Source organism: Mchenga conophoros, linkage group LG3 (assembly GCF_057382185.1).
Source record: "Mchenga conophoros isolate Kocher_MC1m ecotype Shallow Benthic linkage group LG3, M_conophoros_male_GT1.1, whole genome shotgun sequence".
NCBI lineage: Eukaryota > Metazoa > Chordata > Actinopteri > Cichliformes > Cichlidae > Mchenga > Mchenga conophoros.
The window spans coordinates 61,829,284-61,855,733 of NC_140528.1; the positions used below are offsets into that span (position 1 = coordinate 61,829,284).

Here is a 26,450-nt window from a genome sequence, read left to right on the forward strand (position 1 = left end):
GTCTTATTAATGACTTTGAGCTGAATCACAGATGCGACATTGGCAGCAATGAAATAATAATCTTACTGATGTTAATGTTCCCTTCCGTGAATCTCTAAATTATTATGTTGGAGGGGTTTGTGTGTCCCATGGATCCCAGGGGCTGTGTTGTTGTTGGAGGGGGGGCCTCCTGGTAGGGTCTCCCATGGCAAATTTTATCCGGTCCCTCACCCAGGACCAGACAAAGAATAATAAAAAAAAAAACCTGAATGAAAGGAACAGTTCACTCTGCCCTTGAAAGGGTTAATGGAGTCCCATGAAGCAAGGCCTGGGGAGGGTGCCTAAGAGCAAGCACCTGGTGGCCAGGCATTGGTCCATGGGGCCCGGCTGGGCATAGCCCAAAAAAAGGACATGGGTCCACCCTCCTATAGGCCCACCACTCGCAGGAGGAGAGGGGAGTAGATTGGCGCTACGTCCACTGTACCGGTACGTCAAGATGAAGAGAGAACTGACCGTAAAAGTGAAGCTCTCAGTTTACATCTCTACCCTCACTTATGGTCACAAGCTCTGGGTTAGTGACCCCAAAGAACGAGATCGTGGATATAAGCAGTGGAAATAAGCTTACTTCGAAGTTTGGCTTGCTTCTCCTTTAGAGATAGCGTTAGGTGTTTGGCCATGTGGGAGGGGCTCAGAGTAGAACCACATTTGAGGTGGTTCAGGCATCTGACAAGGATGCCTCATGTGTGATGTTTTTCAGGCATGTCCCACTGTGAGGAGACCCTGGGGCAAAACAAGGAAATGCTGAAGAGATTATATCTCTCGGCTGGTGTGGGAAGCCTTGGTGTTCCCCCAGACAAGCTGGAGGATGTGGCCTCTCTGTTTAGGATGCTGCCCCCACGACCTGGTCCTCAAGTGTAAGAAAATAGTTGGACGCATGGACTTCAATGTTAAACACAGTTATTATATAATCATCCAGCTTCCACAAGCTCAATATTAATGAAAGTTTATACTTTACCATTTTCAGAGTTTTCAGACCTTCTGATTATCTCATAGCCACAACGATCACCTGCAGGTCAGAGAAAATCAGTCACCTCATGTCTGTGATGTTATTTTAAAAAACAAATATTATTGAAAATAACATTTATATTAAAAGCTGCAGCAGATTTAATAAGTACAGTCTTGTTGCAAACAGCAGCATAATATTATAACTGGATGAAAAACTAACCAGCAAGAAGAGAGGAGTACACTTGCTGCTGCTGGTGTTGATTGAAGGTCTGCTCATTAACAGCACCTTTATTAAAAATGTAAAATAAGACTTTTGCTTTTAAATGAACCTCATGATGCATTTGTGTCTTTGAAGGATAAAGAGTTTGTGTTAAGTAAAGGAAAAGGTCTCACTGTTGGTTGTTGTGCAGCGATACAACAAGAGCAGGAGAATAATAATGAGAGAGACTCCACAAACCAGTCGAACAATCAACCACACAGGAGATGAAGAGCTGTCAGCTCCTGACACAGTTACTGTGACAACAAACAATAAAGTTTAATTATACTTTATAATTCATAAAATCATTTTAGGAAAGTTCTCAGAAAATAAAGCGAGGTGACTTCAAGCCTTAAAACAAAACTCATTTATAAAACTCCATCAAATGTCTTGATCCTGCTCACCTTTAACTGACATCCAGCTCTGTGCTGACTCTCTTCCTGAGTACTGACACTTGTAGAAACCTTCATCAGACTTTGACACTGCAGAGATCTTCAGCTCCCCTCGGGGATCATTTTGAAGAAGTTTGTCATTGTGATAGAAAAACACATTGGAAAGTATTCTTTGTGTTCTCAAGCTGCAGCTCAGACTAACAGAAGCTCCCTCAGTCACAGGATGAACAGGACTCACCAGGATAGGACCATTACCATCATCTGTGACACAATCACACACAATTGTTTCAGTCACATCAGCTGCTGCACACTTTGAGAAAAACCTAACAAACAATAATAAGAACAGATTGTACAGATGCTCATCATGAAGATCTGATCTTGTGTATTTAAAAATTACTGTATGTGTTTTATTTTTCCCACATGAAATGACTTCACATACAGCAAAGCTGGGACAAATGTTCATGTGACGTCTAAATCATTAACATCAAAGTAGTAAATGTATAATAACATACTCTGTACAGTGATGTTGACTGCACTGCTGAACTCTCCTGATCCAGACTCACACCAGTACACTGCAGTATCTGACTTTGATGTGTTGATGTCACATGTGGATCCAGTCATTCTCCTACAGTCAGAGTACAGTCGGCCGTCCTCAGAGAACTTCCTCACTCTCCACTCAGTGAAGTTTCCCTCACAGGTCAGTGAGACAGAGTCAGAGGTGAAGTGTTGCACTCTGTCAGGACTCACTGTGAGAGACGCTGCTGAATGAACATCTGGAAACAACATGCAGTGAAGAGACAAAGCTCACAGATGTTAGGATCAACATATCACAGTGGAAATATACGTTTGACTTTTGTGTGGTTCACAGGAGTCCTGATAGTCATGCAGCCAGATTTACAGACTTTCAAATCATCAACATCAAGATTAAAAATAGCTGAGACAAAATTCCTCAAACTGACCTGCAGACCAGACAAACTTTGGTTGACTGTGATCAGTGTGATACTCTGGGTCTCCTCTTCCAGCTCTGCACACATATCCTGCTGTGTGTGTCTGTCCATGAATGATGTAGGAGTCCTGTGCAGTCCCACTGCCATCAGGTAGCAGCTCATAACTGGAGGATTCCTCTGATAGATCAGGAACAGCTTTATACCAGTAGAAGCTCCATCCTGCAGACGGATGTTCAACCTCACAGTTCAGAGTTACTGAGGCTCCAGGACTCAGCCATGATGGAGACACAGTGAGGACAGGACGGGGTTCATCTGTTCAACAAAGATTTTCTCTCAATCTTTCGTCTCTTAACTCTGAATTCAATGTCACTAAAAATGTTGGCTCACAAATATTTATGATGAACTTTAAGAGTGAGACTATCTAAACATGTCAAATATCTCAACATGTACTAATAAAAACACATTTTTACAAACTGTTTCTATTTCCAGGTTAAATGAACTATGACTCTACTTACTGTCAGAAACTGTCAGTGTGACTGAATCACTCCACTCTGTTGTTTCATGCTGTGAACTTTTCATTCTGCCCTTACAGCGATAGTTTCCACTGTTGGATGATGAAGCAGATCTAATCCTGTATTCATTTTGATTTGGAGCTTTTATCATGCTGTTTGTTTCCCACTCATAATCCCACTCAGTGTCTCCTCCATGGATCTCACATCTGACAGTGATCGTCTCTCCTCTGTATATCTCAGACCAGTTTGGATACAGAGTCACAACAGGCCTGTTTGAGGCTGTTACTGTTCAAGAAAGTACAATAAAAACACATGAATATCAAAAATGTTAATGCCTTTTGTTCTTCATCTTCCTCCTTAATCAGGAATTTATCTGACTTTATGTTAAACTGACCAGTTTTCCCAATCCTGACTGACTGGCTGTCCTCTGTGTAGTAAACTGGGTTTCCTCTTCCTCCTCTGCACCTGTAGAGTCCTTCCTGTGAGACACTGATTTGTCCATTTGAGTGGAAAACTGCATCTTGTGTGGTCAGGGCTTCAGAGGATTTCTCATCTCTGTACCAGTAGTATTTCCATCCAGATGATGATGATGGGTTCACAGAGCAGGTCAGGGTCACACTGCCCCCTACTGGAACAGCTGTGTTATCAGCTCTCAGTTTGGCCTTTGGTTTATCTGCAGTTCAGTTTAGAAAAAGAACAAAAGTCAATGACTGAATCAAACCAGTTGAAATAACTTGGTGGAAATATGGAAATAATAAATATCACATAACTTTAATGGTGAAGCTGCAACAAACTGTACAACTGTCACACAAACACAACACTAATCTTTCATATTTAATTTGCTGCATTTCTAAGTTAAAAACACACATGAGGAACAATCAGTGGATTTAATGTTTCTTAGTGGATGTGGTGGAGCAGCTGAGACAGATTCAGCATTTGTTCTGCATTTCATCTTTCATGTATTAGAGCTGCACAGCAGAGAAGTTACTCTCATATGTTTTGTTCTCTTCACTGTGAATAAAAAGCTGCTGTTCAGGTTTTTGTTGTTGGAATAAAAACTAAACATTTTACTGACCAACATGAAAGACAGTTATAAAGCTGTAAGAAAGAAGAAGTGCTTTTTCCTTATTTAGATACTCTGGATGAAAGATCTTACATGATACAGTCAGTGTGATGATATCACTCCACTCTGAGAAGAAATAGTCCCTTCTGCCCCGGCAGCTGTATCCTCCACTGTCAGACTCAGTAGCTTTGATGATTCTGTATTCATTGGATGTTGGAGGTGTGTTTAACTTGGCTGCTCTCCATTCATACGTCCACTGAGCTCCTTCACCTCCCTGAATCTCACATCTGACAGTGACTGTCTCACCGCTGTATATCTGAGTCCAGGATGGCTGCAGGGTCACAGTGGGCTTACTGGGAACTGTTCACAGACAAATATCCAGTTAGACACAAATAGAAACATAAAAATTCTGATGTTTAAAACATGAGAGTAATGTGAGTGAAAAAAAAAATCAACCTCAAACAGGCTACAGGTTTAAACCACACCTCAGGAAGTCTGACCACAGATAACTGTTTTTGATCACGGCCACATCCCACTTTGTAAAATAGCTACAATCAGCACAAAGACAGTCAAAACCAGGCCACAGGCAGGATTGTTTCATCAGGATGCACTGAGATATTTTCAAACACCCTGACCTGTAGCTGGTTTTTGATAGCATACTGCGCTACATGAAGAACTGTATAGCACAGCTGCACAGTAGCACAGAGGAAATAGCTCCACAGGGTTATACAGGTCACCCAGAGGATAGTCGGCCATCCTTTGCCCTCACTTGAAGACCTGCACAGCTCCCGCAGTCTCAGGAACACAAAGAAAATCCTTCAGGATCCATCTCACCCAGGTCATGCACTGTGTGAACGTCTACCTTCAGGCAGACATTTCAGAGCCATAAAGACAAAAACTAACAAACTAAGGAACAGCTTTGATCCCTCAGCCATCACCATGCTGAACACTGAACAATCAGATCCAACACAATCTATGGAACGCCAGGACTGCCATAATGAATTAATTAAATACACCATTAAATAAGTAATTAAATGTGGCAATAATTAATTAAAATTGGAATTAATTAATTAAATAAATAGTTATGACACATGTAATTAATTAATTATTGACACATTTAATTAATCCTTTATGTATTTCACATTTTAATTAATTATTGACAGATTGAATTAATTATTGACACATTTAATTAATTATTTATGTATTTTATATTTTAATTAATTATTGACACATTTAATTAATTATTGACACATTTAATTAATTATTTATGTATTTTATATTTTAATTAATTATTGACACATTTAATTAATTATTGACACATTTAATTAATTATTGACACATTTAATTAATTATTTATGTATTTTACATTTTAATTAATTATTGACATATTTAATTAATTATTGACACATTTAATTAATTATTTAATGATATATTTATTTATTTCATTTTGGCAGTCCTGACGCCTGGCTCTCATCTTGAAATAATTTTATCTGTCAGCCTCACCCATCAAACTCAGGGGGCGGGGTTAACGCTGCCCATGCAGCTTTTCTAACATTTGATTGGTTGCCGTGCAAAGTAAGTCAAAACAGGTCGATCCTAGATAATCGATTGCTTGTGTAGACTTAGGGCAGCCAGTTATCCCAGAATGCAGATCAAATCACAGGCAGCAATGGTGGTGGTGTAGTTTTAAAATACCCCGTTTTTCTGTCACCAACTACACTTTTAACAGTGTTTTAGCCGCGAATGTCGCAACGTATGTCTGGTCAGGTTGTCAACATAGAACATGTTTGCAAAAGTGCTCAGATGTTTTCAGAGATTTCACTAGCTCTGCTAACAATTAGCATGCAGAGTGCACCCAGGGGGTTACATTAACCGGTTTGTTTACATATTCCACTCTCCGTGTTCCACATGTTGCATTCGCAGATTCTCATTTTCACCGAACGATCGTCTCTTTCCGCCTGGTTTTGTGTCTCTGTGCTTCTGTAACAGAAAAAACGAGCTGACATTTTTCTCACGAAACCAGCGATCAGCTCAACAGACCCTCAGTTTACCTGCATGCATCCTCCTCCTCATCCGTCAGCTGTTTAACACCTGCTGCTAATTCAAGAAACACGCCTACGTTACCTGGTGATAGTCACAGTTTAACTGGGCAGCCGGTGCTCGATATAAAGCAATGTCAGCGTATTTTTCTGCACAAGATAAGTAAATATAGTGTTTTCCCCGAGCGCAGAGCTGCTGGAGCTTGTTTCCTTACAGAGCACTTTATAGGCGAACCAGCTTCATCAGCGGCTGATGTCCAATCACCGGCACACAGCTTTGAAACCTCAGCTGAGTTTTAGCTCTCAGTGGTTAAACGCTGGACTTCATTCACTCAGGTTCTGTCTGTCGGGTCACGTTTACTTCGCTGTTTTATTTACAACTGAGCAAATCGGTTTGGCTGAGGTTAAAGTTACGTTTCATAACTGCATAGTTTCACAGACGTTTAATGGTTCACTGGCACATGTGTTAGACTGAACTATTCGCTTTTCTTTATCTGGTGTGTTTTGGATTTAACAGTGAATTTTGAGGTTAAACTGACTTTTAAAATGTTTTTATACAAAGAGGAAAGAGAAGGCGCATTTCCACCGAGAGGAGCAGGGTTTGCAACAGCATGCTCATCATGAAGTCTGCAACCTGGACAGAAATATTATATCATCTGTTTTTTAATAGTTATTCAACTGTATTCTAAGCACCAGCTGTCTGTTAGAATGTGATTTTTTTTCTCTCTCTGTTGGCAGAGGTATAAAAGTGTGCAGGAAAATCTGACGTGCATGGCAAACTTCACCGACGATATTTAGGGAGGAATAATCACACATCAAACATAAATGAACCATTTGCCTGTCTCCATAATTGAGAGCATTTTCTCTTCTTATGTCAACACTCTCTCTCTCTTTTTTTTTTTTTTTTTTTGCTTTTTCGGTCATGTTATGTTTACCTGTCAAAGGCTTGTTACAAACTATGAAACACATCGTGCAGACTTCTGGATGTTAGAAGAAAACTAATACTGCTCATGAAGGAGACTAAAGGCAGGAAGGTGTCCTTTAAAACTAAACATGTTAATAGGACCTCCCTATTTATATCATAGTTTATGATATAGCACATGTATTTCAGTAATAGCCTGCTGATTTCAGTGTAGTGGTGAACAGTCACACAGCTCACGTAGGCGTTATATGTGATACTCCTTAACTATAATTTATCCAAGTTAACTTCAGTTAACCATTCAGACAGTTCTTTTGCAATGAAAAACATAAACACCCATGCTGCCGGTAGGTTTCCTCAGTGCCAGCTGTTAACGTTATAGCTGCTTATGCAGTAACCATGGTAACCACGGACTCTGAGCAGCTGGATCGACGGAGGTCAGACAACAATTTTACATGTATGATCTTAAAACAGGACACAGCCACTATACGTGCTGGCCTCATATCAGATGTGAAGGCAGACTGAGTCTATGTTTGACGTTTGTTTATGTCACGGTCCGCTGTGACAGACCGTGTGGAGAGTGCGTGGAGGACTCAGGTGCAGACACGAGTGACACGGGAGTAAACTTTAAACAAAAGCGAGCCTTTTATTGTGGCTGGTAACGCAAGACAAACAAACAAGAATAAGGGCAGCACAAAAGCAATAACTAAACAGAAACCTAAACTGGGAATGAATTAAGGTAAGGCTATGACTTAGAATACAACAGACCGGGCATGGAAACATGGAGGGTGGGAACACAGACGACGCGACACAGGCTGTAAGAAACACAGAGACTAAATACACATGAGGGATGATCAGGGGAAGTGGCCACACATGGGAACGCAGCTGATATACATGAACTTTAACGACAGGACAGGAGGGGTGAAACTGACTACACTGACATTCAATACAGACTTTCAAAGTAAAACAGGAAACATGGAGATTAGACATGACATGAACTAAACATAACCATGCAGACATGACTCATGACAGATAGACGCACGAACCAGGGAGACTCAGTACAGAGGAAGATGACAGAAGCGACAGCATGAACTTGACAACACAAGACACACGGACATAAACACATGAAGGGCAAGGGAGGCTATATACAAGGGTAATATAATTACAAATGAGCTGGAATAACTAAATGAACCTAAACAAACAATAAACATCAAAATAGACTAAACACAAAACACTGGGTCGCACGACCCAGGACCATGACAGTTTATATCTAATCTTCCTCTCAAACATTTAAACAGCAGCGAGTCTGCAGCTGAGGGAATACAAACTCAAATTGTCGGAACAGGTTTGCTCGTTTCTTGGATTCATTTGGTGATTTATTAAATGTATAACTGTTATTCTAATCTGCTGCTGAGTCTCTTACACTTTTCTTTATGCTGTATATTTTCACGTCTCTGGAATAGTTGGAAGTTAGATAGTCAGCTGGGAAACTCTGTGTTAACTCATGGAGCTGAGGATATCGTGGATGTGCTGACCTCGCTCCGTGGTGTACAGAGCGAGGTCAGCATGATTAATATTCACAATAAAAATATTAGCCGAACATCATGAAGTCTGTATGTGTTTCATAGTGTCGAACAACCTTTGTACAGTTAAAGCCAGCAGTTACTACATGACAGAAACACCAACGTTATCTCTTTTATGTGTTTATACACAGGTCACGCTGATTACTGAACAAAAACCCAAAGATCAGATGTTAAACAGATTTATTTGCTCTCTCTCCTCCTTAATCATGTTTTTAATGTTAGTTATAATTCAGAATTGGCGACTGAAACACGTAGGACACATAAGAACATCAGGAAATAAAACACCGATAAATATAACCTCAGTAAAAGAAGTCAGCGGGGGTTACTACAGCTGTGTACCGGGGCCTGCGCTTTGTCGGTGGGATTGCTTGCGAGGCGAGCGGGTCTATCCCACGCTTTGCCGTGAGACTGGGCAGACATCTCCAAAATCATCGAAGCACTTTTGCAAAGAGGCTGTATCTTGACAAACCGACCAGACACATGAAGATTAAACCACTACATTCTCGGCTAAAAAAATATTAAAACGGTATCTGGTAACACACAAACAGGGTTTTTCAAAGCTCAGTTCTGTTAGCTTCCACATGCCGGTTGTTGTGTGCTAGAAACAATGGCCACCAGGCCAAAGCAATGGTTTTGACTCGATCAGCGTTAACCCCGCCCCCTGAGTTTGATGGGTGAGGCTGACAGATAAAATTATTTCAAGATGAGAGCCAGGCGCCAGGACTGCCAAAATGAAATAAATAAATATATCATTAAATAATTAATTAAATGTGTCAATAATTAATTAAATGTGTCAATAATTAATAAAAATGTGAAATACATAAATAATTAATGAAATGTGTCAATAATTAATTAATGAAATGTGTCAATAATTAATTAAAATGTGAAATACATAAATAATTAAATGTGTCAATAATTAATTAATTACATGTGTCATAACTATTTATTTAATTAATTAATTCCAATTTTAATTAATTATTGCCACATTTAATTAATTATTTAATGGTGTATTTAATTAATTCATTATGGCAGTCCTGGCGTTCCATACTCAACTCTCATATACAGTGTTTACATTGTTACAGCACAGTCTCATGTTTACACCTGCAGGTACGGCTGGTATTTACATCAACATTGTAACAAAGAAACAATTGTTTTGTTGTTTGTTATTAAAACAAAATCTGAAACTTTTCACTGCAAGATCTCATTTTTCTTATTTATTTTCTTATTTAAGGGTTAATAAACTCACAGCTATTAGATAAAGTTGTTAGCACACATTACATAATGACCTCTTAGTCTGGTAGAAATAAAATAATTAAACTCACAAGTTTCCACAACTGTGTCGTCACTGCTGTCCTCTGTGTAGTAAACTGGATCTCCTCTCCCTCCTCTGCAGTGGTACAGACCTCCTTGTGAGACACTAATAACTCTGTTTGCTTCATTTCCTCTCATGAGCTGAGCTTTAGAAGAGACTGAATCACGTCTGAACCAGTCAAACTTCCAGCCAGCAGAGCCCTCCACAGAGCAGCTCAGTGTCACACTGCCCCCTGCTGGTATGACTGAACTTTGTGCTGTCAGTGTGGCTCTGGGTTTACTTGCTGTTGTAGTTACAGGAAAGACAAACATCAGACTGTCAGTTGCTTCAGGAAAAACTTTGTTATATAACAAATAAAGATTTCAACATAAAAACTCAATAGTAATTTAAAAAAAATCCAATTTATTTTTATTAATTTACAATTTATGTATTTTTTTAATTCAGTAAGTGCTTAATAGGTCACGACCCTGGATGATGGGTTAAGAAGATGGATGGAGTTCAATAATAGATCTCAGGTTTCTCAGTGTGATCATCACACTTGATGCAAACAGGCACCAACAGCACAAAAACAAAAAGTGTCTTCAAAGCAAATTTGATGAGAATCAACAACTGGCAGCAGCACACATGAGGACAGCACAGGTATCTCAGCTAACTGTTAGCCAGCCAGAGAGCCAGGAGCTAACACTGGATGTATATAACATGATGAAAACTTTATCAGAGTGAATCAAGAATCAGGTGAGACTGTTTTTATGCTCTGTCACCAAACTGTACTCCTAAATGCAGAGACAGGTGAACTATTAACTGTTAGCTGATCTGAGGCCAGTTGATTGTGGTCGCTCTTATTTTCAGATTTTTTTGTTAATCTGTTTTTTATTTAAATGTTTGTTTTAAGGATCATGATCATATAAATATATATGCATAAAGATGCATAACCAGTGCACAGTCAGCAGCATTTATCATTCATAATTTACACAGATGTTTTTCATACTGTATGCTATCCCCGACCCCAACCAGGGCTGTGATGTGATAACAGAACTCTTCTCTGTTGATGATCAGCCTTTTCTTTTTTCAGCATCTGTATTTTCATCGTCAGACAGCAGCTCTGCTCATTCTGTATTTATTGATCATGTTTGATCCACAACTTCAAATAAAGTATAAAAACAAAATAATTGTGTCATAATTCTGAGCTGCAGTGGTGGAAACTACACATGTGCAGGTACTGAAGAAACTGAGATCATCACATCTGTGTTTAATGTTTGTTACGATTTTCTCTGATTTTGTTACTAAACTAAAACAAAGAACAATATGACTCAATGAAATGTGTCCAACTTACATGATACAGTCAGTGTGATGATGTCACTGCAGACTGAAAGACTCATGGTGCAGCAGCTGTATCCTCCACTGTCAGACTCAGTAGCTCTGCTGATTCTGTATTCAGATGTTCGAGGTCTGATTATTGTGGCTTCTGTCCATACAAACAGCGACTGACTTCCTTCACATCTGACAGTGACTGTCTCACTGCTGTGTATCTGAGGCCAGGATGGTTCGAGGATCACGGTGGGCTTATTGGGAACTGTTCACATAAACACATCAAGTTAGAGATTGATGGAAGCATAAAGTCATTTTGAAGCTGAACTGATTTTATTGCTGCTGTTAAGAGTCAAAAGATTTACTGCATCCTGGTGAAATTTGAACTTGAAAATAATAAGATGTGTTTTTATGAAACAAATTAAAGCAGTTAATTAATATTCTGAGTAAAACCACAGAGTGACTGCACAGATCTGAACTGTCAGTATGACCTTGTTACTTCCTGTGTGTTTAAAAAAAACATTAAAACAAGGAAAAATCTGATAGAAATACAAATTTGTAATCAGACAAATTGAAACTGCAGGATTTAAACATTAATAAACGGATTTAAATCTTAAATAAAACGATGCACAAACAGAGAGACAGGGTGCGATTTAAAACAGTGCATGAAAATATCAGAGCAAAATTATTCATATTTGATAAATATGAAGAAAGGAAAATGAACCATTTCTCACCTTCAGCATTAACGTAGAAGAGAGAACCGAGCACTAAAGTAAAGATTAAACATCATCAGGATCAAACTGACAGAAAATCAAAATCAAAATGAACAAAAGTGTTTTTTAAAGATAAGTTTTCACATGACACAGTTACTGCTCATCAAAATATTTCTGTGCATAAAACACTATTAATATATGAACTTGTACACAACAATGAGTCAAGTGCAACAAGCAGCGATGTATCCAACACGATACTCAGACTAAACTGAACCAAGGAACCAGCCAACATTTGTCTGTAACTATCATAAACATCACAAATGTGCTTTGTTCAAACTCTCAGATAAACACTTCAAACCAGTGATACACTCTAATTCTCACACATGAGAAACACTTTCATTAATCAGTGCCATTCAAACAATGTCACAAATGTACTTACACAATAACCCCGTCATGCAGAGCAAAGAGTGCCCCATCCTCACATCCAGCCCTGCTGCACTCTGATCCTCAGCTGATCTCAAACACTTTGACTTTACATCAATAATAAAAAGAGAAGCTGCACTTAATACAGATAAGACCAGAGTGTTTCTTCTGACTGTGGCCTCTCTGTGCTTCCTTTCCTTTTATACAAACCTCAAACAGCTCCTGTAGCTTTGACCACAGCAGTTGTGTGACGTGTTCACATTTCCTGTCCACTGCAAACATGCAGGCTTGTTTCTTGTGTTTGCTTCTTACCTTCTGTTGTTTCAGGTCAGGTGACATATTTTACCAGCTCATAGTCATGTTTTATTATTATTTATTTTTATTCTTTTATGTGATTTGTGCAGTGTCCTGTGTGGTCATCATAAAGCTGAAATATTTTATCTCGAGTCATCTTATCAGCAAATGTTTCTGAACATCCACAGACATTTATTGTGCGATACATGAATGCTGTCTTCCCAAAATGTGTTGTTTTCAGTCTCTGGCCACCACACTCACTCACTCTCCAGGATTATCGATAGACAATGATCTCAAAATATTTATTTGGTTTCATCTGCTTCCAATATCATATCAAATATCACTCATACGAAGGTGCCAGTGTTCACATTTTGAACAGAAAATACTGACGGTTTGAAAGAGGAGTGAGAAAGTACATCTACAGGGAGTGCAGAATTATTAGGCAAGTTGCATTTTTGAGGAATAATTTTATTATTGAACAACAACCATGTTCTCAATGAACCCAAAAAACTCATTAATATCAAAGCTGAATGTTTTTGGAAGTAGTTTTTAGTTTGTTTTTAGTTTGAGCTATTTTAGGGGGATATCTGTGTGTGCAGGTGACTATTACTGTGCATAATTATTAGGCAACTTAACAAAAAACAAATATATACCCATTTCAATTATTTATTTTTACCAGTGAAACCAATATAACATCTCCACATTCACAAATATACATTTCTGACATTCAAAAACAAAACAAAAACAAATCAGCGACCAATATAGCCACCTTTCTTTGCAAGGACACTCAAAAGCCTGCCATCCATGGATTCTGTCAGTGTTTTGATCTGTTCACCATCAACATTGCGTGCAGCAGCAACCACAGCCTCCCAGACACTGTTCAGAGAGGTGTACTGTTTTCCCTCCTTGTAAACCTCACATTTGATGATGGACCACAGGTTCTCAATGGGGTTCAGATCAGGTGAACAAGGTGGCCATGTCATTAGTTTTTCTTCTTTTATACCCTTTCTTGCCAGCCACGCTGTGGAGTACTTGGACGCGTGTGATGGAGCATTGTCCTGCATGAAAATCATGTTTTTCTTGAAGGATGCAGACTTCTTCCTGTACCACTGCTTGAAGAAGGTGTCTTCCAGAAACTGGCAGTAGGACTGGGAGTTGAGCTTGACTTCATCCTCAACCCGAAAAGGCCCCACAAGCTCACCTTTGATGATACCAGCCCAAACCAGTCCTCCACCTCCACCTTGCTGGCGTCTGAGTCGGACTGGAGCTCTCTGCCCTTTACCAATCCAGCCACGGGCCCATCCATCTGGCCCATCAAGACTCACTCTCATTTCATCAGTCCATAAAACCTTAGAAAAACCAGTCTTGAGATATTTCTTGGCCCAGTCTTGACGTTTCAGCTTGTGTGTCTTGTTCAGTGGTGGTCGTCTTTCAGCCTTTCTTACCTTGGCCATGTCTCTGAGTATTGCACACCTTGTGCTTTTGGGCACTCCAGTGATGTTGCAGCTCTGAAATATGGCCAAACTGGTGGCAAGTGGCATCTTGGCAGCTGCACGCTTGACTTTTCTCAGTTCATGGGCAGTTATTTTGCGCCTTGGTTTTTCCACACGCTTCTTGCGACCCTGTTGACTATTTTGAATGAAACGCTTGATTGTTCGATGATCACGCTTCAGAAGCTTTGCAATTTTGAGACTGCTGCATCCCTCTGCAAGATATCTCACTATTTTTGACTTTTCTGAGCCTGTCAAGTCCTTCTTTTGACCCATTTTGCCAAAGGAAAGGACGTTGCCTAATAATTATGCACACCTGATATAGGGTGTTGATGTCATTAGACCACACCCCTTCTCATTACAGAGATGCACATCACCTAATATGCTTAATTGGTAGTAGGCTTTCGAGCCTATACAGCTTGGAGTAAGACAACATGCATGAAGAGGATGATGTGGACAAAATACTCATTTGCCTAATAATTCTGCACTCCCTGTATGTCCACTGTGAATGACCAGAGGTGGTGCCTTATGGCATCAGCTGTCAGTCACCTACAATGTAGTTTTGAGATCCCTTCCTTGTGCCACAACCCCTCCATGGTACTTTCCTCAGGTGACCTCAGTACGTTACATGATGGGGGGAGGCAAGGTCTCAAAGTGTTCTCATCCCAAATCTCTGGTGATAATTTTTGAATAAGACAGAAGTTGGAAATTCTGAGTTACCAGTCGAAAAGTTTTTTTGTGGAACACAACTCACATTTACCGCTTGGAAAGTCTGAGCAGACACACAGACTGTGAGTTAGCAATCCAAGATGGCAGCACTGAACCTAAAACAACAGTCAAACTGTAAACTTTTATTTGTACTGCCACTCTTTTGTATTTTTGAATCTCTAAATAAGCCAAACACAGAGCACTGATTAGGTTTGATTCATGAATGTGTTTTTTAAGTCCAAAAACTTATAGGTCTATAATGACCCACACCTTTTTTCAGAGCTTGGCTCATGTGATGTCATGATTAATTGTGGGTCTATGACCCACTTAAAGTAAAACCCTCACTAAGGTTAAAATACCTGAGACTCTTTACTGTTTTATTTTTAGAAGTCAAAGAGCCTCTTAGATGAGAGGTGACACGTCTTCCAGAAATGTAAAGAAGTTTAGTCACTTTCCTTCCAAACTTCTTAGACCACCATGAGCTGGATGACTGAGAACCTACACAGACATTAAACCAGAAATAGAAAGGTGGCACATAGATACAGTAGTTCATACTGTTGCCTCACAGCAAGAAAGTTTCCTGTTAGAATCCACCAGCTGGGCTGTTTGTGTGAAGTTTGCATCTTCTCCCTCCACCTATCTGACTTCTCCCCAGAGTCCAAAGTCATATATTATTATGTTAACTGGTGATTCAGGTGATTGCCTGCAGGTGTGAATGTGAACATGAATGGTTGTCTGTCTCTCCATAACCTGTCTAGGTGATCTTTTACACAATGAAAGCTACTATAGGCTCCGCCCACATTAGAGTCCAAAAGGACAACACAGCAGTGAATGCTTTAAGGTGTGGTAACTTTGTGATTGGCTAATCCCCTCCATATAAGAATGCGATGTACCTCAGTTTCTCACTTCTCATTCTCAATATACAGTCTATAATATTAGTAATAGTTAAAGCCTGCAAACACAGCATCTATCCTTATTCTGTCAAACACTTTCTTACAAAGGTTACAGTTAAGGTTTGTTGCAGTATCATCTACACATACTCACATACATGTTGATATCGAAGTGTTTTAGATTGTTGAACAGCAGGTGTGTTTCTCCTTCCCTCCACTTTTCCGTGGGTAAGGTAAAATACATTAAGATGTTACTTCATGTTTTTATGTTATTTGCAGTTTATATGTTAACATAAGTGCAAAAGTTTCAGTACATATCAATATGTTATGAGGCTTGAAGACAGCAAGTCTCTGTGATACTGCAGAGTCCAGCAGACAGTTTGGAGTCAAACACTGACGTCATCATCACAGGTGTAGGAACCATTTCTGTAACAGCAGCCAAACAGACACATTAGCATCAGTAAGTATAGATGATTTACTGACTCCTCTGCTGGTTACAAAGCAGTGATTATACTTTGGAGTTTTGTGTTATACTGTGAGGAACTGGCCTGTTTGGAAGTTGCAGTAAGAAGAAAACATGTCTGTATATGATGTTGTGGACAGAGAGAGTGATGGATGATTTTATTTATCTCAGAGATAAATGAACATTTACAGCACGTCCATGCAGAGACTCTTTTAAAGACATGAGTGTGAGAAACAAGCTTTTCACCGTTTCTCTTGATGCCCACATGCTTTATTTATTCTTTAGTCCAGCATGTGTCATCACCACAATAAAGCTACTTTTAACCTCTTTTCACACATTGTCATACCTGCACATTTCCACTGTGCTGTGTTGACTTTAAATAAAACAAACGTTAGACTTCAGGCTGAAACCACAGGCTGCATTTCCTCTTTTCTTGGAGGCCCAGACAGAAATTTTGTGGTATCAGATTTTCAGCAGATAAAAATAAACCAACAACAGTCTTTTCCACACATGCAGTCATCACAGTCTACTCAGAGAAGGGGGGTCAGAAAAGAATTAAAGGGTGACCGGAACCACTAGACTCACATGCCATATGTACTCTTGTCTACACGCTGAGGCATCTGTCAATTAATATTAATCTGAAACATCATCACCCTCCTTTTTTCTTCTTTGTGTGTGTGTTTGTATTCAGATTTGTGAAGTTGTGCCCTTAATCTTCATAACATCAAAATCAATAATCAAAAACACCAGCAAAGTGCATCATGATGAGACCCAGAATCAAAACATTACAGCAAAGCTGAATACACTAGTGTATATAACACCCAGCAGTGTGGTAAATTGTGCTGAGAGAGCATCTGCACCCCATAAGACCAAGAAGCCAAGAGCACCAGCATGCTGGGTGAGAAACATGCATGAAAGTCAGAACACCTCTGTCAGTGCGTTCACATGGCTAGTGGGTCCTCTCTGTGGCTGACTGGCTGTTAACCCAGTGAGTGAGAGTTTCTCCCACTGCATCGGGCCGTATCCTTCTGCTGCACTAAAGGACAGTTTTGCAGCCATGTAGCTCTGCTCATGTCATGTGCAGCCTTCCCACATCACATAATTTCTGGGCATGACTGTGGAGTCCAACAGAGCCTCCATGTCCCTCACCCTGAATTGACAGCAGACCTTCGGGGTGTGCCTAGCCCCATTTGGGCTTCACTCGTGGGGTCAGCTCCTGAGGCTGAGGGCTCTACAGTCTACAGCTCTTATATCAGTCATTGGGCGTCTCTGACATAAATATGCTGGAGCTGCAAGCTGTCATCCTGGCACTCAAGCAGTTTCTGTTGTGACTGTTAGGGTACCATGTTATCATCAAGACAGAAAGCACGGTCACAGTAGCCTACATCAACAGGTATGGGGGACAAGGGTCTCCCCTCCTCTGCATGATAGCTACCAGACTGTGGCAGTGGGATCACCCCGTTCTACTCACTGAAAGCAGTTTATGTGCCAGGACCATTGAACGTGACAGTGGACATTACAATATGTTGAGGGGGAGCCCGATCCAAGAGGAGTGGAGACTCCATCCAGAGGTGGTCCACCAGATCTGGAGTCGCTTCAGAGGGGCAGAAGTTTTTATCCCCCAGAGAATCGACACATTGCCATCTGTTCTTCTCCCTGCAGACAACTTGGTGCACTCCTCACCACAGGCTCTTCTCTGTGCCTTCCCTCCATACCCCTCCTCCAGTTATTCCTTCACCAGGTCCAGACCGAGGAGTTGATCCTGGTGACCCCTCTTTGGCCACACATGCTAGTTTTCAGTTATCCTGCCAGTCATGACCAGGACACCCCCGGAGCTCCCTGTTCTGAGGGACCTCCTGTCCCAGGTGAGGGGGTCACTGTTCCATCTTTTCCCAGTAGGGCTCAGGGTGACAGCCTGTACCCTGAGAGGGAGAGGCTCCATGCCTGGCCTGATCTAAAAGTGAGAATGCTGCAGGAGTTTTGTGCGCCATCCACCAGGACTGCCTACTGCTTCCTTCGGGGGCTGTTTGCCTCCTGGTGTGTGGCCCACCAGCTGGACCCCCACCAGACCACAGTTAACATGATTCTTTGTGAGCTGCACACTCTGTCGGTCCAAAGGCAATGATGAAGGTGACACAGGGGTTATCCTCCGGCCTAACCCTGGGTTGCTGCTGACGACCCCATCTGAATTTCACCTGTCCAAGTCAGTGGAGTTATGAATATTCCTCACAGGGGACCTGCACAAGGAGGCAGCTGGGAGCCAGGTTGCCCTGTGCCATCTCTGTGCTTTGGCACAGAACTTCTTGCTTATCCGGCCGTTCAGGAAGTCAGACCAGCCGTTTGTGAGCTTCCACTATGGAATTCTGGTCAGACCCTTGTCTAAGTCTCGATTGTCCCACAGGGTTGTGGAGGCCATTCAGCAGGCGTATGCCTCTTCGGATGTTCCCCTCCCTTCCAGAGTGCAGACCCACTGTGTCACAATATTAAAAATTTTAATCACTTTCAGCCAATAATCAATATACATATATTTTTTTAATTAAAATTATTAACCTATCACAGAGAGAGCTATGTGTGCATGCAGCTAAATTTGTCCACCACTACAAACAGTCACGTGTTAGAGAGCACAGCTCATGCAGTGAAAACCTTGTGTGCTGTCCATGGTGCTGAAATAATATCAGTTTAATGAATTTAATATGACTACTTATTAGTCGTGTGCAATACTGCAAGATTTGGTATCAATCTAATACCAAGTAAATACCAGGCCTATATCGCTGATACTGATACCAGTACCAATACTTTTTAATAATTACCATCATCAGTGTTGCTAATTCTGAATGAATTTTCATGACCTTTAAGACAGCCAGGTTGCTTCTTAGATGGAACTGCAGCAGTGCGTACAGGAAAGAAACAGAAAGTAAAGTATCGAGTTCATTACACTCGTAAGGAAAAAGAACGTGTTGGTTGACCAGGAGGACTGGGAGACTATGACAGATACAATAAATTATAAATGGATTATGTCTCCCTCTATTGGCCACCAGCTGTAAACACAGTCCAGTGATTGTACTTGGAAGCTGTGTTCAGAGTCTGACATGAGAAATATGGGAGAGGAACTATATCGGTATGTCCACACTGACACTTACTCTTATTTACCATGGGCCCACCAGCGGAGAATGTGGTTTAGAAAAGAAAAGAAGCTGAGATTTACAGGGATATTTGGTGTATTACGGTACAATCACAATAGTGTAAGCATAGTTTGATTTCCAAAAATGATAACACTTCGCCCAGTCATGAAGAATTTTCTTAATACTGTTTGTTTAAAGAAAATTTTAACATATTTAAACGATGCCTTCTCTGTGCGATTAATGAATGGTGAAATAAAAAATGTGATATAGGCTTTTAGGCAAGAAGTGCAAAACAAAAAAATAACTTAAAAACCTCTGGAATTAAAAAATGGTACAGAAAGAAGGCCTTATCTGTATAAGAAAAATTACCTGTACCGCGATGGTACGAGAGAATTTTCTTTTGCAGTTCGTCTGAAAAGCTGCACTTGCGCTTTGGCATCTTTTAAAGATCATCTGTTCCAACTGTGAGGCAGAACAACCACTCACAAAGCAGCAGCTCGGCGTGTGACATCACACATATGACCCATATGTGTGATGTCACACCTGTAGGCCTATAGAAAAACCCGGACATTTTCATCAGTCTCGAAAATCCCCTCGGACAGAACGTGAAAAGAGGACATGTCCGGGGAAAAGAGGACGGTTGGTTACCCTAGATCACACGCTATCGCTGTCTTAACACAGAAAAGTCAACTCCGGCTGGTTTTACCAGGGTGACTCGCACTACTGTATCTCTCGACCAGTTGGGCTAGAGAGAAACGGTTACTGAAAGATGAGAAGAAAAACATTACGAAACTTTACGGTGCATCATTAGAATGCACGGTCCAATCACAGGTAAGTAATGATGACACGTGGAGCACTTGGCTCTCCAAAATAGAGAGAGATTTGCAATATAAAAAGAAGGATATACAAAAAATTGAGTGGGCTAGGCTCAAATACTTTTTTGCATTAGTATTTTTCATATTTAAAGTTGATGTTGTATTACATTTCATTTATGTTAAATCTGTTTCCACTTAACTATAAATCTGAAAAAACAGAGTCTGTTTTTTCCCCACTGCTGTTCCACTGTCATACGAATACAATAAAGTATAACGACTGCCAGGTATTGAAAGCTGAGGATTTTCTGGGGGAAAAAGGGCAAAAGCTGTCACCTACAGTATGATTTCTGACACTTTTAGATTAATAAATAGGATATAGCAGACAGTTAGAAAAGACATTTTTATCCACATATAAGCATCACGGGTCACTCAGAAGAACAAAGACGTTTTGTCGTGATATTATTTGATTATTTTTAAAAGCACCACAATTATTTTACACACATCAAACTGTAAACAGCATAAAAGACACAAACATCACCTACAGAAAACAATTTGATCACACACAAAATGTTCTCTGTCATGGCCTCAGTGATGACATGAATAACATTGTAAAATCTGAACATTGACAATAAGTTTTTGTGCATCACAATTTGGAAACATGTATATTAACATAATTCTTATTATTTATTGTTACTTATATGAAAAATATGCAATAAACATCTCCATACAGCAAGCTTTTGTTAAATTCCCCAATTCTTTGATCTTTGCGCTGAAGGAAGAACAACACTCGGTGTATAAATGCTCAATCAACAATCTCTTTAATCGATACAATTCTCTTTATTCTATACAACACTTTGAGCATTACAAACGGCCAGACGGGAGATGTGGACAGGAGGGTATCTGGCAAAATCTCAAAGTGTCTGACCGTTTCTCACACTCTTGTAGCTTCAGCCTCCCTCTAAACTAAGCATTTACATTTTTTCTCTCTCTCAGTAAGTGTAAGTTATGACCTTGGCTTCCTGTGCAGTATGTTTTGTTCTTTCTAATCAGACAAATAAGGCTATGATTCTCTGCAAACAGCATTTCTTATAAATCAGCACTATAATGCATCATAAGACAGTGTAATATTTCATTCCTGTTTTTTCTCAGAACAAATAATCAACTAATTTTATTACATGTACATGGGGATTTTCACAGTTCAGCATCAATCATCAAAATCTGCTGGGGCAGTCCCAACAGCACACAGAGGTCAACAACCTTTGTCTTCTCGAAACTAGGCGCCTGCTAATGTCTCTCTATCTGCTGTCTCCCTTTCTCGTGTCCTTGCTGCCCATTTCTTCGCACACTGTGTTCTCCTTTCTGTCGCCTCTGCTTCTCACATACACCTCTGACTTATTCTCCCAATTCTGTGTGTCTGCTCTATGTGTGAGTGTTTAGCAGCTTGACCTATGGCCTACTTAAATGAATAACGAATATAATGCTTTACTATCGTTAATACAACTAAATCCCTAATACTAAAATAATCTATTCTTACACTTTAAAGATAACATGTAAAATTCAGCAGGAAGTGAGTGAACATCTTATAGAAATAAAACAAAGAGACTGAAACAAACTCACAGAACCAAATCATGAAATTGTGTCTTGATGGAAACAATGTCCCACACCATCCACCCTCCACTTATTACAACAGAAATAAACACAATAGGATTTTAATACAAAGATGAACCATATAATCAGTCTTCCAGTGTTGATATTAAACCAAGAGCATGTCACTGTTTACACTGACGTTGCTCATGTTGTTCGTGAGTCTTGAGTTTTGTTGAAATAATCTTTTTATGGACCTGAAACAAAATCAGAACAAATACGAGTTTGAAAGTGAAAAACAAAGAAATAATGTTGCCAAAGATGTGATGATGCTTTCTGACACGTTCATGCTTTAATCACACAGAACTGATCTCATCTATTTTATTCAGACATCACAACAGCAGCAGAACACAACTAAAGCCAATCGTATAAAAAGTGATTCAGCTCATCAGCTCCACAAACTTTAGCAATGATGTCACACATTTAACTGCACATGTAATCTGATTACTAATGACTCAGTGTCTGTAGAGTTCACATTTGCACCTGAGGCTGATTCAGGATTCACATTATTGTAGTCAGAGCTCTCCTCTGTGCCATCATGTCTGCCTGTTGTGATGATGGATTATTGTGTTTAATAACATGGAGACTGTCTTCCTCTAAAATGACACAAGTTACAAAAACATTCGACCAATTATTACATTTCATGTTTCTTGTACTCACTCCTTTTATCAAGACCTTCAAGCTGAAATCCAGATGTGACGTTGTTGTATTCATCTGCTGAAATAATGAAGTTTGATCAGTCAGAATAAATATTTACATTTCTTACAGCTCTGCTATTATCAAAGTTTATACTGTTTGTACCACTTCCAGTGTTTCCAGAGCCTCTGATTGATTCATAGACTGAAAGCTCACCTACATGTCATTGAAAATAAGAAAGAAGGAAGAAAAATATTATTTCTTTTTGTTTTTGTCACTGTTTGCTGGAAAACTGAGTGTTGAAAACTGTATTAAAGAGAAAAGTAATAATTTCTGGTCTCACCATGAAGAAGAGAGGAGTAAACCTGAGTTTCATTCTGGTTGGCTGTTTGTTGTGAAGCAGAGCTTTGATTGGTGCTCTGAGACTGAGTGAGACTGAAACAAAAAAATGTAAGTTTAATGAGGAATAATTCAAAGTTAGCTTCATTTAAAATTATATAAATGAAACTAAACTGCTGCACCAACCTGTTACAACAGGGTTCTGTAAAAAGCACAAAGATTATTACATCAGTTTGTTTAAAAGTGTCACAGCATTAAAATAAATTATTTTTCCTTTAAAAAGTCAATCAGAAAGTCTCTCACCCTTTATCTGTTTATAGCAACACATCAGCAGCAGCACGACAATAATTCCACTAACAAGTCCGATGATGAACGGAACGATAAATGAACTTCTTTCACATCCAAAACCTGAAACTAGAAAATGTCAGATTTTGGATCTGAAATCTTAATATAAAGAAACAAAAACTGATGTTTACATTGAGATTTTCTGTTTCCTGTCAGAAACTGTCAGCATGACTCTGCTCTGTGGTTTCATGTTGTGACTCCTGTTCTACACTACTTGCAGTCTTACTTGTAGAATTGTTACAGAACTAATTGTGAATTTATGTTGATTTGGAGATTTGCTGAAAATGATTGTTTCACATTCACACCTAGTCTCCCCTCCTTGGATCACATTCCTGACACTGATTCTCTAGACTCCACATTTTACATGACTACTCATATTCAACCATTTCCAATAAGAACATTATTACAATGCCAAAGAGGTTACCATGAGATATAATGCTGTTTGACCTTCATAGTAATCCTCAATCATCAATCTATTCAATATTGTTGCTGAATCCAAACTCACCAGTTGTGTTAATCTGAATTTCTTGGCTGTCCTCTGTGTAGTAAACTGGGTTTCCTCTTCCTCCTCTGCACCTGTAGAGTCCTTCCTGTGAGACATTGATTTGTCCGTTTGATGTGGGGACAACATCCACTGTGGTATTATCTCTGTACCAGTAGTATTTCCATCCAGATGATGATGATGGGTTCACAGAGCAGGTCAGGGTCACACTGCCCCCTACTGGAACAGCTGTGTTATCAGCTCTCAGTTTGGCCTTTGGTTTATCTGCAGTTCAGTTTAGAAAAAGAACAAAAGTCAATGACTGAATCGTGTACATACGGATGTTCACTGTTCATAGACACAAACTACATCTTTCTTGGCTGCTACCTCAAAGCAGATTGTGCGCTGTCAGTCCTGTGTGCTGCATGTGACTGAATCAAAACCGTTTAAATAACTAGATGTAAATGGTGAACATCAACAAATCTTGGTGATCTTGAAGAGATACAAATTGTACAATCGTTTTGATCAAAGCTGTGAAAGTTTTATATTTTCTTTGCTGTATTTAAAAAGTACTCTAAGATTGATTAATAAGCTGGTCCCTCTTTAGGACCTGGGAGTTTAAAGGGATCAATCTCAATCAGCCTCCTGCTAAAGGTGAGTGGCAGTGACTCAGAGTTATGAGACTGTTAATCATAGAAACAGTACCACTATTTTTGGTGGTATGTCTGTGTGTGTTTATTTATTTGATCAGATGATAGTTCAGAATTACTTTTATTCTTTTTATAGAAATTGTAGATCAATTGTTATTTGTTTGAATATATTATTTATTTATCCTGTTTATATCATTATTGTCCTCAGGTGATGGAGCAGCAGGTCAGCATTGGCGTCTCTATACCAGCTGAAAGTTCATGACACAAAGTGGTGACAAACTGTCTACAATGAGGCTACTATCAGCTGCAGCTCTTTGTCTGACTAACAATGTAACATGCTTTGTAGACCATTGAATTCATCCTGTGCTGACCATTATGACATTTGTCAAATGGAGATCACACAACAAACATGACTTACTTGATGCTGACAATGTGAAGGCTTCACTCCACTCTGTTGAAGAATATAAGTCATCTCTGCGTCGACTCTTACACATGTAGTCTCCACTGCTGGACTCAGAAACTCTGAATGTCACATCATTATTGTGTGTCCACTGTGTGGGTGTGCTGGGTGCTCTCCATTCATACTCCCACTCAGTGGTTTCACCTCCTTCCTGCACCTCACATGTCAGAGTGATCGTCTCACCTCTGAATATCTGAGGCCAGTTGGGTCGTTGTTTTACAACAACTTTATTGGAAACTGTTCACACATATTAACAGTTGAGATACAAACAGAAACATGAAATCAACACAGAAAACTTCACATTGTATTTTTGATAATCATGAGTGAATGTATATTTCAAACTAAATGACTGAACTCACAGGTTATCTCAATGGTGACATCATCACTTATATAAGTGTAGTAAACTGGGTTTCCTCTTGTTCCTCTGCAGCGGTAGATTCCTCCTTGAGATACTCTGATATCTCTGTTTTGTTGATCTCTGATTTTACCTTCAGAGGTTGTTTGGGTTCGTCTGAACCACTCATATTTCCATCCATCAGAGCTCTGCACAGAGCAGGTCAGTGTCACACTGCCCCCTACTGGTATGATTGTTGTTCCTGCTGTCAGTGTGGCCCTGGGTTTATCTGATGTTATGAAAAAGGAAACATATACATTTTTCATCCTCTTGACTAAAAATACAAGAAAATACATTTAAACTTTAAAAACTCCCCAGATGAAAGAACAAACTTTTTTCTCTGCACTTTAAGACAGTTTGATTTTCTGTTGCTGAATTGTGTCTATGTCAACATGATGCCAGAGCTGCAGTAACTCTTACATCACAAAGTAAGGATAGTAAAACTATTTGTCCATTTTCTGGCCTGAAGAAGTTACACTGAATGTAAACTAATGGAGTTCACTGCTGAAGGAAACACAATGATGTGTTAAGAGGGAAATGTTTGGTGTTTGTTTTATACTGTATAATAGAAAGAAGTCACCTTTTGTGAAGGTTTAAATGTTTCTTTTCCTTTTTAAAACTATATTTTTATCTGCTGTTGCTGTTATTATACATTAAAACACATACATGTAGTAATGATCGATTACAGCATTTGTGAGCAAAGTAACAGGTAAAATACAGCAGTCCTGGTTAAAGTTTCAAATTTCACAGCATGAAAAAAGTTTCCATAACAAAATTAATTAAAGATACTCTGTATTTTATACTATTTCTGAATATTTGAACACACATTATGAATAAATGCTACTGGTTACAGTGATAAAGCAGGGAGGTCTTCACTGATACAGTCAGAGACAGTAACTAACATCAAATATCAAAAATCACATCATTAATAATATCAGTAAATCAAACATATCCATCACTTATGTGATTCTACATTCACACACACACACACACTGAACTGGACCATCTTCAGGTTCTGTGAGTGACTTTAAAGGGCTCAATCTCAGTATCCTCCTGCTGGAGGTGACTAGTGGTGGAGATTATGGTAGTCATAGTAACAGTAACAATATTTTTATGTTTATGTTATATTTTTAACTTCCCTCCCTCGATTCTCCTCCATCTGCTGCTTTGCTCTGGTGTCTTTTTTGGAGTGAAGCTGGTGTGGCTCCAACCATAAATGTTTTCAATTGAGCTCTAAATCTAATTGGTCATCATTGCTTTTTGTATTA

The 26,450-nt window shown here is 39.5% G+C and overlaps 1 protein-coding gene across 1 annotated transcript in view; it reads right to left on the minus strand.

The window, feature by feature from the left end:
• Positions 1 to 983: 983 nt before the first annotated feature.
• LOC146579901 (uncharacterized) overlaps positions 984 to 26,450 on the minus strand; it is a 43,475-nt gene continuing 18,008 nt past the window's right edge. Inside the window, exons 9-25 of the mRNA XM_085268025.1 lie at positions 25,148 to 25,420; positions 24,731 to 25,025; positions 23,156 to 23,244; positions 23,039 to 23,054; positions 22,857 to 22,948; positions 22,679 to 22,729; positions 22,538 to 22,591; positions 22,361 to 22,423; positions 11,341 to 11,580; positions 3,486 to 3,764; positions 3,095 to 3,370; positions 2,592 to 2,891; positions 2,145 to 2,405; positions 1,645 to 1,893; positions 1,378 to 1,497; positions 1,205 to 1,270; positions 984 to 1,045 (exon numbers count right to left, since the gene is read on the minus strand). Of these exons, the coding sequence (XP_085124151.1) occupies positions 984 to 1,045; positions 1,205 to 1,270; positions 1,378 to 1,497; positions 1,645 to 1,893; positions 2,145 to 2,405; positions 2,592 to 2,891; positions 3,095 to 3,370; positions 3,486 to 3,764; positions 11,341 to 11,580; positions 22,361 to 22,423; positions 22,538 to 22,591; positions 22,679 to 22,729; positions 22,857 to 22,948; positions 23,039 to 23,054; positions 23,156 to 23,244; positions 24,731 to 25,025; positions 25,148 to 25,420 (2,786 nt within the window). The remainder of the gene's footprint in view (positions 1,046 to 1,204; positions 1,271 to 1,377; positions 1,498 to 1,644; positions 1,894 to 2,144; positions 2,406 to 2,591; positions 2,892 to 3,094; positions 3,371 to 3,485; positions 3,765 to 11,340; positions 11,581 to 22,360; positions 22,424 to 22,537; positions 22,592 to 22,678; positions 22,730 to 22,856; positions 22,949 to 23,038; positions 23,055 to 23,155; positions 23,245 to 24,730; positions 25,026 to 25,147; positions 25,421 to 26,450) is intronic.